A 16599-nucleotide genomic window follows, 5' to 3' on the forward strand; every position below is an offset into this window, starting at 1 on the left:
ACATCACTTGGCACCCAGCAATGTATTTTAATCATAAAGCTAAAACATGTACTGTAACTAACAATATAAAAATAACAATCATAAGTACTTTCCAGAAAACTCACCTAGTCTCATCTTTTCAACCATTTCCAAGTCTACAAAAGAACGAAGTGCCATAGCTATAGCGTAGCGGATGGCTCCAGACTGACCCGTAGTTCCTCCGCCTTCAACCTCGGCAACAACATCAACTGTGCCCAGGAGACCACAGAATTGTAATGGGAACAAAATCTGCCAAGAAAGAAATATATATATACAGTATATATATCTTCAATGTATACATATATAGAACAAATAATGGCAATAAATCAGAAGTTACAGTGGTTATTTTTTTAATGGCCTTTTCATTCCCATTTTGATGTTACCAACAAAACTTATTTTAATATTATAATTTATTATTCCCATACTTACCCGAGGTTCATATGGCTTCTTTTGAAGCTCGCTTACATCAATATCTATTAGAAAAATATAGAATTACCATTTTTCCTCACTCCCAATTGCCTCGCCATCTAGTATTCTACAGTATTACCTCGACATATGAGTATAATGTTCCTGGACCGAGCTCATGAGTCAATTTTCTTGTACAGTAATGCCCCACAACACAAAATTAATATGTTCTGGAGTGGCTTTCGTAAAGTAATTTTTTCGTGTGAGTCGCATTTCACATGCAAATTGCCTAATTTGTTCCAAACCCTACAAAACACCACATTAAATCCCATAAAGCTACAGTATAACCACAATGAAATACCGTACTGCCAAATACATTTGAACCATTCAATATACCTAAACTAACCCTTTTACCCCCAGGCTCTTTGGAAATTTCCAATCCTTAACCCCCAAGGGGTTTTTTCCCCAGAACATTTTGCAGTATATTTTTTATAAATTGCTCTAACAGCCTTAATTTTCGTCATAGAGAGGTTAGGTTGGTCTCATTCTCTTGGAAAATGCCTGAATTTTCTCAAAAAAGTATCAAAAATATGAAAAAAAAAAAATTATGGCATTTTTTTCCAAGGACGTACCGGTACGTCCATGGGGATAAAGGGATGAGTTTTGTGAAACGTACCAGTACGTCCTTTGGGAGTAAAAGGGCTAACTGTTAATACCGGTAAAATAAGTAGTTATTACAACAATGTAATAATAAATGGAAAATACAATAAATAGCAGGACAATGCTGTACAGTACATATACTAAATATAGTTCCATATGTACAGTACTATTATAGTTACCCTATTATAGATTACAGCTACAATTTCTGTTGTCTGAACCCATTTTCTTCCAATCTTTGTGATGGGTGACTATTTTATTCTCAGCCTGGCAGGCAAATCTCTTTTCTTAAAATGAAAATTTTTTTGTAAAGTGAGTTATAAAACTATTCTCATCTCGTTTCGCAACTTGAAAATTTTGTAAGCAGTATTTTGTGAAGAGAGGTATGACTATCCCGATTCAATTTTTCCTAAATAAAATGAGAAAAATTTAATTCATTCCTACCCTCTTAAATACACCCAAATACATGATAATAGTGGAAATAACATTTTTAATTGCTATACTGTACAGTATAAACATTACATACTCACAAAATAATATTGCATATTGCAGTAATCATTTAGTACCTGTATATGTGGTTTTATTATGGAATTCCTACCTTCAAGACAGACGACAGTGGCTAACGGCCAGAGGAGGAGGGAAGAAGACATAATTGGGCAGTTACCATAGTTACTGTTCCTTGAACAGAGCATAACACAAACTTAAAACTTGACTGAACTAAGCTTAATTTTTTTTCTTTTTAATCTTATCTACTTTTTTTTTTCTTTTTTATTTACCATTCAAGGATTGCACATATCGTTAATGTACTTTCCTCATAATGGCATATCAACTCTCATGTGAATAATGAGACAATGGCTAGGTTAAGTAAAATTTGGAAATCAAATCACCTGAAATTACGTATAAAAATCTGGCTACATATCAGATTGGTGAGATCGGTGTTACTGTATGGACATGAGTCATGGTATAACAATGAAACAATATCCAACAGATTCTGTAGATTTGAGAACAAATCCCTCAGAAGAATACTGGGAGTTAGATGGCAGGACAGGATTAGAAATGAAACTATATATAAGAAAGATTACTCAAGTGTCATATGTGGATGAGATCATGGCGAGTGATTGAAGGAGATGGTTTGGGCTTGCTCTTTGCACTCCCCCAGAGAGAAAGGCACTAGAAGAGTTAGAAGACCCAGGCCTACATGGATGAGGACTATGAAGGGTGAAGTAGGAGATAACAAATGGAAAAGTATTGGTTTATAAGCTCAAGATAGAGACAACTGGCGAAATCTAACCGAGGTCCTTTGTGTCAATAGGCGTAGGAGATGATCACCTTTATCGTCACAATGCGCTTTTTCTTCTCTGCCATCGTTACCACTCCCTTTCTTAAGACCCATCACTTATTTTGTTCACAAATATACCATTAAAATCACGTACATAACAGAAAGACAACACAGCAATAATTTGTATCGAGGTCGATGATTACGTGAAATAAACAAGTGATGCGGGCTTAGAGCACTCCCAAGTGCTCAGGTTCCTAGCATTAGCATCTGCAAGCATGCTAGTTATCACCATGCAAAATTTTACTCAGAGGCTGGCTCGTATCTCGGAATGCTTGTATGTCAAGGTATTACTGTATTGCTGAATGTAGGCTAAGAAGCATCGTTCAGCCTTTCCCGGTCTCACCTGCCTGGCAAAGCAGGAGGTTCTGGTAACCCTTCTCTCCTGGGTTCAGTTGGCTTAGGTTAGCTAACTGTTGTGCTAAGAAGGTCTTGATCTTGATGCCTAATAGGATATAAAGTCCTGGGTTATGGCAAAGCACGTGACTGCAACTGGCCCGTGTTCGAACCATGATGTTGTTGGAGGCTGAAAATGGAAGCAGCTTCCATGGCAGTCAATTCAGGTGTTGAGAAATTCATCCCCTCATGTTTGTCTCTCCGTTGGGATCCATGTCATCAACGCTGACCATGTTGGTTTGATTGGTTGAGGAATGTCCACGAATAATATGAGAGGAAAGATCTTATTCAATTGGCCAAAGATCTCGGAATTGACCCTATCTACAGCCGCACGAAAAATTCAGATTGCAGAAACTCAAGAGAGGCTTCAATCTTACGGGCATGCTGAAATGCCAATCATTGGATGTCATTCATCCCATGATGTGAGCTATGATTACCTCCCCGCAGTCACAGAACTCACGAATAAGTGACAATACATTGAAGAATGTTGATTCTCAGGTGTGTGCCGAAATACCAATCAATGGATGTTATTCCTCACCTGATGTAAGGTATGCTTCATTGAACTTATGAATAAGTGAAAATACATTGAAGAATGTAGACTCTTAAGGGTGTTCTGAAATGCCAATCAATGGATGTCATTCCTCCCCTGATGTGAGCTTTGCTTACCTTCCCACAGTCATTGAACTTACGAATAAGTGAAATACACTGAAGAATGTAACTCCATCTTATGATTCTCTGCTTTTGCTGGTTCGGAATCGGATGTTGGGTTGACAATGTCCTAGGGCTTTCACCCAAGAAAAGAGGTCTCTGCATGTAGTTCAAGAAAAAACTATTTAGTCTATTTGAATGCCGGACAGCACTGAAATAGGGTGATACAATACACTGTAGAGGAAGGGATGGCAGTTTAAAGGTGAAGTCCTAAGTACTTCAGTTTCTGATGGGCAAACGTAAGAATGGTGACTAGTCTTGCCCACGATAGTGAGTACACAATGTGATGTCTCAATATCATAAGAGTGTTAAGAGCACTCCTGTAATGTCATCTGCTTTGACTCAAATGCAAGGAGGATTAGTGGGAAGGTCTCATAGCTCTCACTGGTCTTGGAGCATGTGAGGAAATCGAGACCTTGACCGGCCTCAGAAGGTAAGCAGATCTCGATTAATAGAAGGATCTCAGCACATAGGAAGATCTCATCAAGTCGACATGGAACGTTGAGAAAAAGCAGGTGATAAGTGCTCTGTGACTCAAGCGATACAATAACTAACATGAAAAGTAGGCGAGACGAGTTAATTGCATGGAGAATGTTGCTTTTCTTATTCCCTCTGACGCATGAATCTTACTTGTGGAGCGCTCACTCATAGTAGACACTGTGGTCCAAGCCCATACGTGTTGTAGGCAGTGCAATCCAAGCCTGTAAGCATGATAGGCATAGTCCGAGCTGTAACACTCATAAGTGGGATAGGTACAATTCAAGAACGTACATACGGTCCTCGGTTTACAACGAGGATCCATTTATACGCCATGGTGCAAGACGATTTTTGTAGTAAGTCTGATTTCATACACAACATATTTTATGTACATTTATTAATACAAACTGTATACCTTATGTAAAGTACAGTATACTTTAAAAAACAAAGAAAACAATTGCTTACAATTCATAAATTACTGTACCATACATCATACATTGGTGTACATGCATTTATACAGTACTACCAGTCAAAATAAAAGAACCACTGCTGTCTATGGCACTTATTAGAATTAGACTTTCTCTTAGAAGCTAAAACAGAGAATCTAGGGCAGTGGTAACCAACCTTTTCACTGCCAAGCACCCCTTTTATTCAAATGAGTTTTCCCTAAGATCCCAGGATATTAAAAAAAAGTTTATCAACTTTAAGTTGAGAAATCAAACAAACACATCCATCATATGTACTGACTACGGACTACCGAAGTCACACTATTGCTTGGATGTCATTGTCAGTTCAAAACGTGAAGGAAGAGCAAAGCTGTGGCACAACCGTCACCTGTAATGTACAGTCCGCAATTATAGATGAGGTGGGAACCCTTCCGACTGAGCTCAGCACACGGTTAGGGTTAGTAATCTCACAATTCAGAATTATAAAAGCTCCTATCCTACTGTACTGTTATTGCTTGACATACCTGTTTTAATGCACAAATCTTAAATGCATAAAGTAGTAAAGAAAAAATAGAAAGAAAAGAATAAAAGGATAGAAAGTAAAGAAAAAGAAGTTACCATGTAATGAAAAACCGTTTACTCTTATAATTTCATATGAATCCATGTATTGTATGTTACATAACCTGTATGTAATTGCATTATTTTTGTTTTATCAATTTACTAATCCTTATCCTTATACAGTGGAACCTCTACATACGAATTTAATCCGTTCCAGAACCAACTTCGGATGTAGAAAATGTTCGGATGTCGAAACGAATTTTCCCATAAGAATACATGGTAATTCATTTAATTCGTTCCTCAGCCTAAAAACCCATAATAAATCCTTAATAAATGGCTACACATAATTACGCATAACAATAACATAACTGCATAATATGAAGGAAGCGTGTAAAGAAGATAAATATAAAGAAATAATGAATAAAAAATGTGTTTTATTGCCACATTACCTTAGAGACAGGCCAACGCAGGTGTAGGATTTGCTACCCAGGAGGAGACGGACGATCGGCGAGAAGGTAGACATGGTGTTAACATGTTCTTTAAATAAATACTCTCTCTCTCTTGTTCTTCTTCACTGTTGGTGTTAGAGACGTCTATTAATTTTTTTTTCTGAGAGAGAGAGAGAGAGAGAGAGAGAGAGAGAGAGAGAGCGAGAGAGAGAGAGAGAGAGATTAAACAAAATTGAGATTAAACAAAAATGTGTTGTGTACATATGATTTTTACCAGCGTTAACAAGTTGAAAGACAGTTAAATGTAACTAAAAAAACAATATCAGCAAATCTGAATTCCTTTATTAACTAAAACAAATATTGATACAAACACACTCGTATGCGTATTCGCAAACACACACACACACGCACAAGGAGACACGATCGGTGAGGAGGTAGAGATGGTGACTGCGATAACATACCGTAACTTACACTACGGAAATTTTAATCTAACTAAGCTTATTTATTTTTTTATTTTATTTTTATATTTCATATTTTTCACATTTTTTTCTTTTGATTTTTTATTTTCATCACTTTCAGTGACGAGTTACGGTATGTTATCGCAGTCACCATCTCTCCCTCCTCCCTCACCGTCTCTCTTACTGCGTAGCAAAATTCTTGCACCTGTGTGTGTGTTTGTGCATATGCACACGAGTGTGTTTGAATCAATATTTGTTTTAGTTAATAAAGGAATTCAGATTAGCTGTTATTACTTTCTTAATTTCATTTAATTGTTTTTCAACTCGTTGACGCAGTTAAAAATCATATGTACTCTAAACACATTTTTGTTTAATCTCTCTCTCTCTCTCTCTCTCTCTCTCTCTCTCTCTCTCGGAAAAAAAATAATAGACGTAGACGTATCTAACACTACAACAGCGAAGAAGAACGAGAGAGAAAGAGAGAGAGAGAGAGAGATTTTATTTAAAGAACATGTTAATGCTAGGTTTAGAGAGAAACAGAAAAAGAGAGAAGTCTTATTTAAAAGAGCTTGTTAACGCTATCTTGGTTTTCTTTGCTTCACTTTTTTCTTTCTTTCTATTCATCACGCTGGCCCTTCTCACAAATGATCGTTGCCAACAATCTCTTTGTCCTTTATCCCTATCAATAAAAGGCGCTCTATCTCTTCCAGGGTATTGCTACGATGTCTTATAATAATGGTGATCCCCTTCGATGGTTATTTGCTTTAATGGCTGCCTTCAGCTTGATGATCCTCGAGATCATAGGCCTATTCCGGCCATATTGTTTAGCCATACAGTATCACTCACATGCACACTGCTCTCATGTTTTTCTATAATTTCTTGCCTCAATTCTAATGAAAGAATTGCCTTCTTCCTGTACTGAAACTTAGCTTCTTAGGCACCATGATTATAGGTAAAATCACAAAGGAAATGTGAGAAAAGGAAGAAAATAAGCACTGTTAATAACAGACCAAACAGAGGACAACCACATGATACACACAAGAACAGAGAACTGAGCACTCGACACTCAATGGCGTAATGTTTACTTTGTGTGTCGAAATAAAATTCGGGTGTAGAGTCAAAAATTTGCTCGAATTTTACTTTGGATGTTGGAAAATTCGGATGTAGATACGTTCGCATGTAGAGGTTCCACTGTACAGTCTACAGCATATGAAATTTTGAATGTAATTCACGGACCCCCTGTACTATATTTCCAGACTACAGGTTGGGAGCCACTGATCTAAAGAGCCATGAAAACTTCCTCTTTATATATAGAGTAATGCCTTACAATACAAAATTAACTGGTTCCGAAGTGGCTTTCGCAGCGTTTTCTTTTTTGCATTATGAGTCGCCTTTTGCATGTAAATAGCCTAATTCGTTCCGAGCCCTGCAAAGACACCACATTAAATTTTTATAATAAGGCTAAATTGTACTAAACACACTGAAATACAACCATTTGGATAATTCAATAATTACCTATAAATGAAATATATAATTAGAACAAACAGTACAGTAATGCAATAATAAATGGAAAATACAGTAACAAAAATTTGGAACCTTACCTTTGGAGTGAGACGACGCCCAAAAGCGAAGTGGCATGGCGGCAGAGGAGGATGACAAACAGCAGAAAACATAAACACTTAACTTTACGAAACACATTAATAAATGGCAGAAAATATCAACACTCAACTTTACGATAAACTTATAATTACACTTTTTTTTTCTTGCCTTTTTCTAATTTTGTATTTTTTTTACTTTATGTTTTTTATTTTCTAAATTAAATGATTTTCTTCATTACTTCTAGTTTTCTTTTTTTCAATCACTTTCAGCTTCCTCTTGGCCTACAATATCAGTCTTTTTAATAAATAACTATCCAAGGAAGCTTGTTTCTGCCTGGTTCTTAAAATGTTCCTGAAATGACTCGGGCAAATGTCACTTAAACACTGGAGCACAACATGTGTGAACCTTTTCTAGGTGTCTTTACTGCAAAAGCTACCATTTTATTGTAGCAAGGTAGAGCCTCCTTAATTTCTACCTTTATCATTGGGTCATCCTCTTCCTCCTCACCGCTAAAGAACTGTTCCTGAATGACGTTCACTTGCATGGCCTCCAACTCCTCCAGGTCGTCTGTTGTAAGCTCCTGTTGGTGCTCCTCGAGACGCTCATAGATGTCGTCCTCATCGACTTCCAGACCCATGGACATCCCAAGTCTAACTATCTTGGCAACCTCAGATTGAGCCACAAGTTCAGGATCCTCATCTTTTTCACCTTCGGCTTCAGCTTGGCCTACATGGAAGCCCTCGAAATCTCGTGCGGAGACGGCATCCGGCCACAGCTTCTTCCACAAAAAGTTCAAGTTGCCCCCTCAAAACCTCGCGCCAAGCTTTATCAATGAGTCCAAGGCATATCACAACATCGAAATGTTCCTTCCAGAATTCACGCAGGGTGAAGTTTGTGCTATCAGTGATTTTGAAACATCTCACGAAGAGATATTTTATATAGAGCTTCTCAAGGTTTGAAATAACTTGCTGGTCCATGGGCTGGAGGAGAGGGGTGGTATTAGGCGGAAGATAGAGAACCTTGATGAATAAAAAATAAGCTATATCTTCCTCAAGGCCAGGAGGGTGAGCAAGGGCGTTGTCCAACACCAGCAGGCATTTCAGAAGGAGGTGCTTCTCTTCCAAATATTATTTCAAAGTCAGGCCGGTGTGAAAAAAATTAATAATAGTTGGGGAAAATACAAACCATTTCCACATATAACAAGCTAGGGTTATATATGTTTTAAAGTAACTCTCATTATCAATTCCCTTTTGTCATAATGTCTGATATTCTGCCCCAGTACTGTACTATAATGATTTTCCTTATATTCACTGTAAAGATTTCAATTTTTTTTAAATAGGTTTACATACTTTGCCAGCAACAAATTCATTTATTTTTATAACAGAAAGTCATGAATAGAAGCATTATTTATATTTTTAAGGGATATTGTAATATTTTTTGGTCCTACCAGTTGTCTAACCACATTTGTTTTTGCAGCACGCCCTACTCTCTGTAGGGTTTTTTAGAGAGGCAACTGAACTCAATCTTCAATGCTCAGCTAGATGTTGTCATTAGAGGAGTTTTGACATCAGGCACGGCCCTTCTTCAGTATTCTCAGTTCAGTTGAAAAAGAGCTTCGACAGTTGGAAACCTTGCGAATCCAAGATTTCATCAACAAGGATCAAGATATTGCTACTCCACATCACCAGATCACAAAAGGTGATTCCATACTGGAACTTAGTGATGGACAGTTTTTTTAAATGTTTGCCCCAGAACCAAGTGAACGTAAGGGAGCCTAAAACCGTCTTTTTGTGGAGACAGTCAAACGTTTAGGTGTCATAAACATTAATAGTTAACTGGAACTATTGAGATGGCATACTGGTACTTACCCAAATAGATACACAGTTAGAAGTGCCCCTGGTTACACTTGAACTGTATAGGAACACTTATGAGTGCCCCACCTGTGGAAATCTTGTTTGATTAATTTGTTTATCTTATTACCCGGATGCTGAAGTTTGACATAAAGGAATGCTAATTTTGCCTTTAATTTTCTATTTTGATTGATGGGTCCATGCTAACATAACCTTAACAGTTGTTTCAAAAATAAATATTATTTTCTTGTGTTTTATGTATACAGCATTTCATTTCAGAAACCTCCCACCACGGCTTCTTTCCCCAGCCACTGTTTTTTACGATCTCTTAAGTACAATAATTTATCATAATTCTTTCCTTCCACAGTGTGTTTCTTTATTAATTATAATATTCCCTTTCACCTAATGTTCTTATACCTTTACTTATAATCAGCAAGCCAAAGGCAAGAGAAGGAAAGGTATAATAAATAACAAGGTTCAAGCTGGGTCCCCTTGCCCAGTATAAATCAAGGGGTGGTGCCCAGAGCTCCGTTCTCTTGACCTGTTACTTAGGTTTTTTTGGGTATTCAACCATTGTATATTTGTTGTGTAGTGAACGTCGGGTTGTGGTCGGCATTCGGACACTACGCAGTTCGGGTGCTACCTCTGGCCACAGTCCGCAAACCACTACACCGGAAGAAAGATTTACCCACTCGGTGAACAAGCATCTTGTTACACATGCTTTTGCATTAGCCATCCACAACACTGGAAGCTTCTCCTTAATCACTTTGTGGGCCTTGAAGGCTCGCGTAGTCTCCGAGTGATACACCAGCATGGGCTTCACCTCACAATCCCCTCTGGCATTCACACAGTGTGCAAGGGTCAGCCTGTCCTTCATAGGCTTATGCCAGGGTTGCTTCTTTTCTTCCGCTATGATGTACATCCGACGAGGCCTTTTCTTCCGAAACTCGAAGTCTTAACAAAGGCTTCGGCCGCTTTCGTGTCCAAGCTGGCAGCCTCCCTATGCCGCACACCGAATGAACGCCAGACCGTGTTTTGAGTTTTTCAAACCACCCCCAAGAAGCTTTGAATGCTAGGGGTGCCTGCTTCAATTTCCCTTCTCCTTCGTCATCTTCCCCCTGACCACGCACGAGATTGTGGAAAATGGCGCTGGCCTTCTGGCAGGTTATCATCTTTACGATTTCCTTATCCTTAATCCATACAAGCAGCAGTCTCTCCATCTCAACATGGACATGATTCCCCTTTCTGGATAAAACAGTCATGCCCTTAGAAGGTGTTGCTGCTTTGATGGCTTCCTTCTGTTTAAGGATGGTTCCTATCGTCGACAGATTTTGACCATATTCCTTAGCGATCACACTGAACCGCATGCCAGCCTCTTACTTATTGATTATCTCGAGCTTCATCTCCATAGTAAGCATCTTCTACTTTCCCTGCACATCAGCAACATTCTTGGGAACCATGGCTAATAACGTACGAGTTGAACAACCCACTACGATAAAGTTCATAACTAAAAGCCCAAAAGCGAAATCACCAACATGAATTCAATGTTAACATTATCACTGCTGAAACAAAATGATCGAAGGACGCCAATATTTAAATGCATGATGGGATGGATGCTGACCAATAGGAGTGCAGGACTGTATGGCAGTAACTAGAATCAGAGTAGGGAGATAACCAAAGGGAGCAAGGGAGGATGGTGGAGAGTTTACGGCTGGCGATGCCCTAATTTTATAATTAGCCTATGTGGAGTTCATTCTCTCCTACTGTACCTTATTTTCGTAGCATGAAGCATTTTTTGCAATAGGACTCGGAAAAGTCTTTGAATCTTGTTTTGCAGCAAGAATTTTTTGTAAACAGAAGCTTTTGTATCAATAGGTGTCACTGTATAGAGGAGAGTTTCCATATGGTTAGCTGAAACGTGGGGGATTTGATATGTGATTCAAATTCGAGGTTCTTTGAGATGTCTTGCATGGTATTCTATTGAATTCCAAATATAAATTTCTCTGAGATGGAGAACACTGATTTCATGAAAATATACCAGAATCCCCAGATTTTACCGTAAGCCTGAGTAACAATATTTGAGAAATCTAAATCTTCTCCAGGGATGAGTCCCACAGCCAATCGCCTAGATAAAAGAGCATTCTTATACTCAGATGTAACCATCTGAAGACTGGAGCTAACATGCTTGTAGAAAGTCTAGTTGTACTTGGACCAAAATAGAGGCCCTTGAATTGGTATATATTTTACGCACACATAAATCATAGAAATATTCGTTCCCCTTGGAATAAGGAAAAGAAAGTAGGCATATGTCACATTGATGGTGAACAACAAATTCTCCTTCCTTATACAGTAATGCCTCACGATACAAAATTAATGGGTTCCGGAGTGGCTTTCGTACCATGATTTTTATGTATCTTGAGTTGCCTTTTACATGTAAATCGCCTAACTTGTTCCAAGTCCTACAAAAACACCACATTAAATCTTACAATAAGTAAAGCTAAACTGTACTAAACACATTGAAATACAACCATTTAGATCACTCAATACATAACCTAACCATTAATAATCTTAAAATGAAATTTATTGTACAATTAGAGCAGACAGTACAGTAATGCAACAATTAATGGAAAATAAAGTAACAAAAATGTGGAATCTTACATTTGGAGTGAGGCGATGTCCGAAAGCAAAAGTGGCGGAGGAGAACAAACGGCAGAAAATATTAACAAGTGGCAGACAACATGAACACTTAACTTTATGAAATACACTAACAAATGGCAGAAAACACTGGCGATTAACTTTATGAAGCACATTAGCATATGGCAGAAAATATTAACACCTAACTTTACGAAAAACAAGTTATTTTTTTCCTTTTGTGCCTTTTTCTAATTTACATTTTTTTTTCTTACTGTACGTTTTGTATTTTCTAAATTTAATAATTTTCTTCATCACTTCCACTTTTCTGGTTTTTTTTTATCACTTTGAGCTTTCTCTTGGCCTATTAGTATCGAAGGCCTCTTATTAATATTCAAGGAAGCTTATTTCTGCCTGCTTCTTAAAATGGTTCGAAATGACACGCAAACATCATTTATATACTCAAGAGCACGACATGTGTGAACCTTTTCTGGGTGTCACTTTTCTACTGCTAGAGAACTGTTCCTGAATGACGTTCACTTGCGTAGCCTCAAACTCCTTCTGGTCGTCCATCGTAAGCTCCTCTTGCTGCTCCTCAAGAAGCTAATTAATGTCATCCTCAACGACTTCCATTTTCTTCCAAAAAAAAAAGCCAAGTTTTGTCACAGTTGAAGACTTGCTGGGGACTGTAGCCTTCCTTGATAGTTAACTCGTCGAACGTCTTAACATAGGCTTCTGCCGTTTTCGTGACAGAGCTGGCAGTCTCCCCATGCTTCACCACTGAATGAACGTCAGACCATCTCTTGAATTTTTCAAACCACCCCCATAAAGCCTTGAACTCTGGTGGTTCCTGCTTCAATGTCCCTTCTCCTACGTCGTCTTCCGCCTGAGCACGCACGAGATCTCCGAAAATGACGCTGACTTTATGGCAGATTATCGTCTTGGTGATTGTGTCCCCAGCGATTTCCTTATCCTCAATTCAAAATAGAAGCAGTCTTTCCATCTCATCATGGACGTGGCTACTATTGCTCGAGAAAACAGTCACGCCCTTAGGTGTTGCTTTGATGGCTTTCTTCTGTTTAAGGATGGTGCCTATCATTAACGGATTTTGGCCATATTCCTTGACGATCACACAACCACGTGCCAGCCTCATACTTCTTGATTATTTCAAGCTTCACCTCCATAGAAAGCATCCTCTTCTTTCCCTGTACAGCAGCAACATTCTTAGGACCCACAGCTAATAACGTGCAAGTTGAATAACACAGCACGATACAATACAGTAAATAAAAGCACGAAAGCAAAATCAATGACATGAATTCAATGTGAACAATAGTGCTGCCAATGCGAAATGGTTAAGGCTGCGTTTACACCAAGAGAATTGAATCGATTCAGTTCATGGAGAATCATTTGACTCGAGTCATTTTGAATCGGTATAGTTCCAACCTACTGAATCTGATTAACACATCATTCAGTACCAAAGCAGCCTTCGGGTAGTATGAACGTCTTTGCTGTTGCAGAAATAGCATTGTTGCTGTGGCTGAGAAAGTGTAGATGGAGGCGGAGGCAACGAATATATGGGTGCATCCAATAAATTTAAGAAGATCTGAATTTGGGAGCTTTGGACATTTGTTCCCAGATTTGGTCAATAATCCAGAGAAGTTTTATGACTTCTTAGTGCTTGTTGAAAAGCGTTGAAAAAGAAGAATGAAGAAGGTATGAAATTAGATGACTTGCAGGCATACAAACTGCAACGTACGGCAATTTACATACTCAAATATGCAGAGAGAGAGAGAGAGAGAGAGAGAGAGAGAGAGAGAGAGAGAGAGAGAGAGAGACCTGAACGCACGGAACGGAAGATTGACAAAAAGAGTTTTAAATAAAGGAGAGTAAATGAATGAATTGAATATATAAAATCACTGACAATATAATGTAAATAAACATAATATATATATGCTTCCTGCTCGGCTGACTCGCCTTGACTGATGAATAAATGGGACCGCGAGCATCAGTGATTCTGAATCGCCATGAATCTCCATGATTTGAATTGACTCGATCCGCTTGGTGTAAACGATTTCATTGAATTTAACGTGGCGAATCATGACGAATCATGAATTGAGATGATTCTCCATGAACTGAATCGATTCGATTCGCTTGGTGTAAACGCAGCCTAAGGAACGCCGATACGTAGATGCATGATGGGATAGATGCTGACCAATAGGAGTGCAGGATCTTATGGCGGTAACTAGCATCAGAGAAGGGAGACAACCAATGTGAGCGTGTGAGGATGGTGGCAAATTTACAGCTGGCAGCATGCAAATTATAAAATTAGTCTCAGCGGCCAAGCAATCTCGTACCATACCTCGTTTCGTATCATAAAATTTTTTTCGCAATACGAGTCAGAAAAATCTTCGCATCACGTTTCGCATCATGAAATTTTTGTATGCAGAATCTCTCGTATGAAGAGGTATCACTGTAGTTAGAGCTGCTAACAGTGAAGTAGTTTCTATCGAGAATTTGGTTAAGGTTGCAAATTTGTGCGCAGAAACACTATTCTCTTCTCTTTTCTTATGCTTACTATCTCTCTCACATTTTCTTAGCAACCAATCTGATATATACATGTAATTTTCTATCAGAACAACTGACGCCTTCTGCAGATCTACTGTATAATTTATTTATCCCTTACACATTATTATTATTATTATTAGCCAAGCTACAACCCTAGTTGGAAAAGCAAGATGCTATAAGCCCAAGAGCTCTAATAGGGGAAAATAGCCCAGTGAGGAAAGGAAATAAATAAATGATGAGAACAAATTAACAATAAATCATTCTAAAAACAGTAACATCATCAAAATAGATATGCCATATATAAACTATTAACTACGTCAAAAACAGATATGTCATATATACAGTAAACTATAAAAAGACTCATGTCAGCCTGGTCAACATAAAAACATTTGCTCCAACTTTGAACTTTTGAAGTTCTACTGATTCAACTACTCGATAAGGAAGATCATTCCACAACTTGGTAACAGCTGGATTAAAACTTCTAGAATACTGTGTAATATTGAGCCTCATGATGGAGAAGGCCTGGCTATTAGAATTAACTGCCTGCCTAGTATTACGAACAGGATAGAATTGTCCAGGGAGATCTGAATGTAAAGGATGGTCATAGTTATGAAAAATCTTATGCAACATGCATAATGAACTCATGGAACGAGTGCCAAAGATTAATATCTAGATCAGGAATAAGAAATTTAATAGACCGTAAGTTTCAGCAGCTGAAGACCAGACAGGAAAACAATACTCAAAACAAGGTAGAATGAAAGAATTAAAACACTTCTTCAGTATAGATTGATCACCGAAAATCTTGAAAGACTTTCTTAATTAGCCAATTTTTTGTGCAACTGAAGAAGACACAGACCTAATGTGTTTCTCAAAAGTAAATTTGCTGTCGAGAATCACACCTAAAATTTTAAAAGTCATACAAATTTAAAGAAACATTATCAATACTGAGATCCGGATGTTGAGGACCCACCGTCCTTGACCTACTTACAACCATACTTTGAGTTTTGTTAGGATTCAACTTCATTCCCCATAATTTGCACCATGCACTAATTTGAGCTAAATCTCTATTAAGGGATTCACCAACCCCACATCTACATTCAGGGGATGGAATTGATGCAAAGAGAGTAGCATCATCTGCATATGCAACAAGCTTGTTTTCTAGGCCAAACCACATGTCATGTGTATATAGTATGAAAAGTAATGGGACAAGGACAATATCCTCTGGAACACTGGATATCACATTCCTATACATGTACTCACTATGGTGCCATCAACAACAACTCTTTGAGATCTACTACATAAAAATTCAATAATAATGCTAAGAAACGACCCACCCACTCCCAACTGTTTGAGTTTGAAAATAAGCACAAAGGCAGCACTAATATCAAGGCCAATCATACAAACTTCCTGACCACAATCAATGGATTTCTGTACAGCATTGGAGATTGTAAGAAGGGCATCACATGCTCCAAGGTCTTAACGAAAACCAAATTGCAAACTAGGGAATAGATGATTACCTTCAGCAAACCTATTAAGACGTTTCGCCAGAAGACGTTCAAAAACTTTAGATAATATAGGAATTATGGAAATTGGGCAGTAATCAGTTGGACTTGAGCTACCACAAACACATTTACATAGAGGAGTAACATTACCAATTCTCCAACAAGTACTAAAAGCTCCTCTTCTTGCTAACTTGCGCAAAATAACAGATAACTTTGGAGCTAAGAAATCTGCAGTCTTTATAAAAAACAAAGGAAAAATACCGTTTGGGTCTACACCTCCATAAACATAAAGGTCCATCAACTGAGCTTTAATTTCACGAGGTCAAGAAGCTTAACTAGTTAGTTTAACCTCAGCAAAAAAGGAATGAGGAAGTTGAAGTTTTTCATCATTCTATTTACTGTCAAAAACATCAGCCAAAAGGGTTGCCTTTTCCTTTGGACAGTGAGTGACTGAGCCATCTGGTTTAAATAAAGGAGGAACTGTTGCATCTACACCAAAGAGTGCAGATTTAAGGGTAGACCACCATTTATGTTCCTGAGTTGT

General features: G+C 38.1%; 1 protein-coding gene across 1 annotated transcript in view; it reads right to left on the reverse strand.

The window, feature by feature from the left end:
- The window catches only part of LOC137656852 (small ribosomal subunit protein uS9m-like), a 104661-nt gene that overhangs the window by 13045 nt on the left and 75017 nt on the right, over nucleotides 1-16599 (reverse strand). Inside the window, exon 9 of the mRNA XM_068391208.1 lies at nucleotides 105-267. Coding sequence (XP_068247309.1) covers nucleotides 105-267 — 163 coding nt within the window. The remainder of the gene's footprint in view (nucleotides 1-104; nucleotides 268-16599) is intronic.

This window comes from Palaemon carinicauda, chromosome 17, assembly GCF_036898095.1.
Source record: "Palaemon carinicauda isolate YSFRI2023 chromosome 17, ASM3689809v2, whole genome shotgun sequence".
Lineage (NCBI taxonomy): Eukaryota > Metazoa > Arthropoda > Malacostraca > Decapoda > Palaemonidae > Palaemon > Palaemon carinicauda.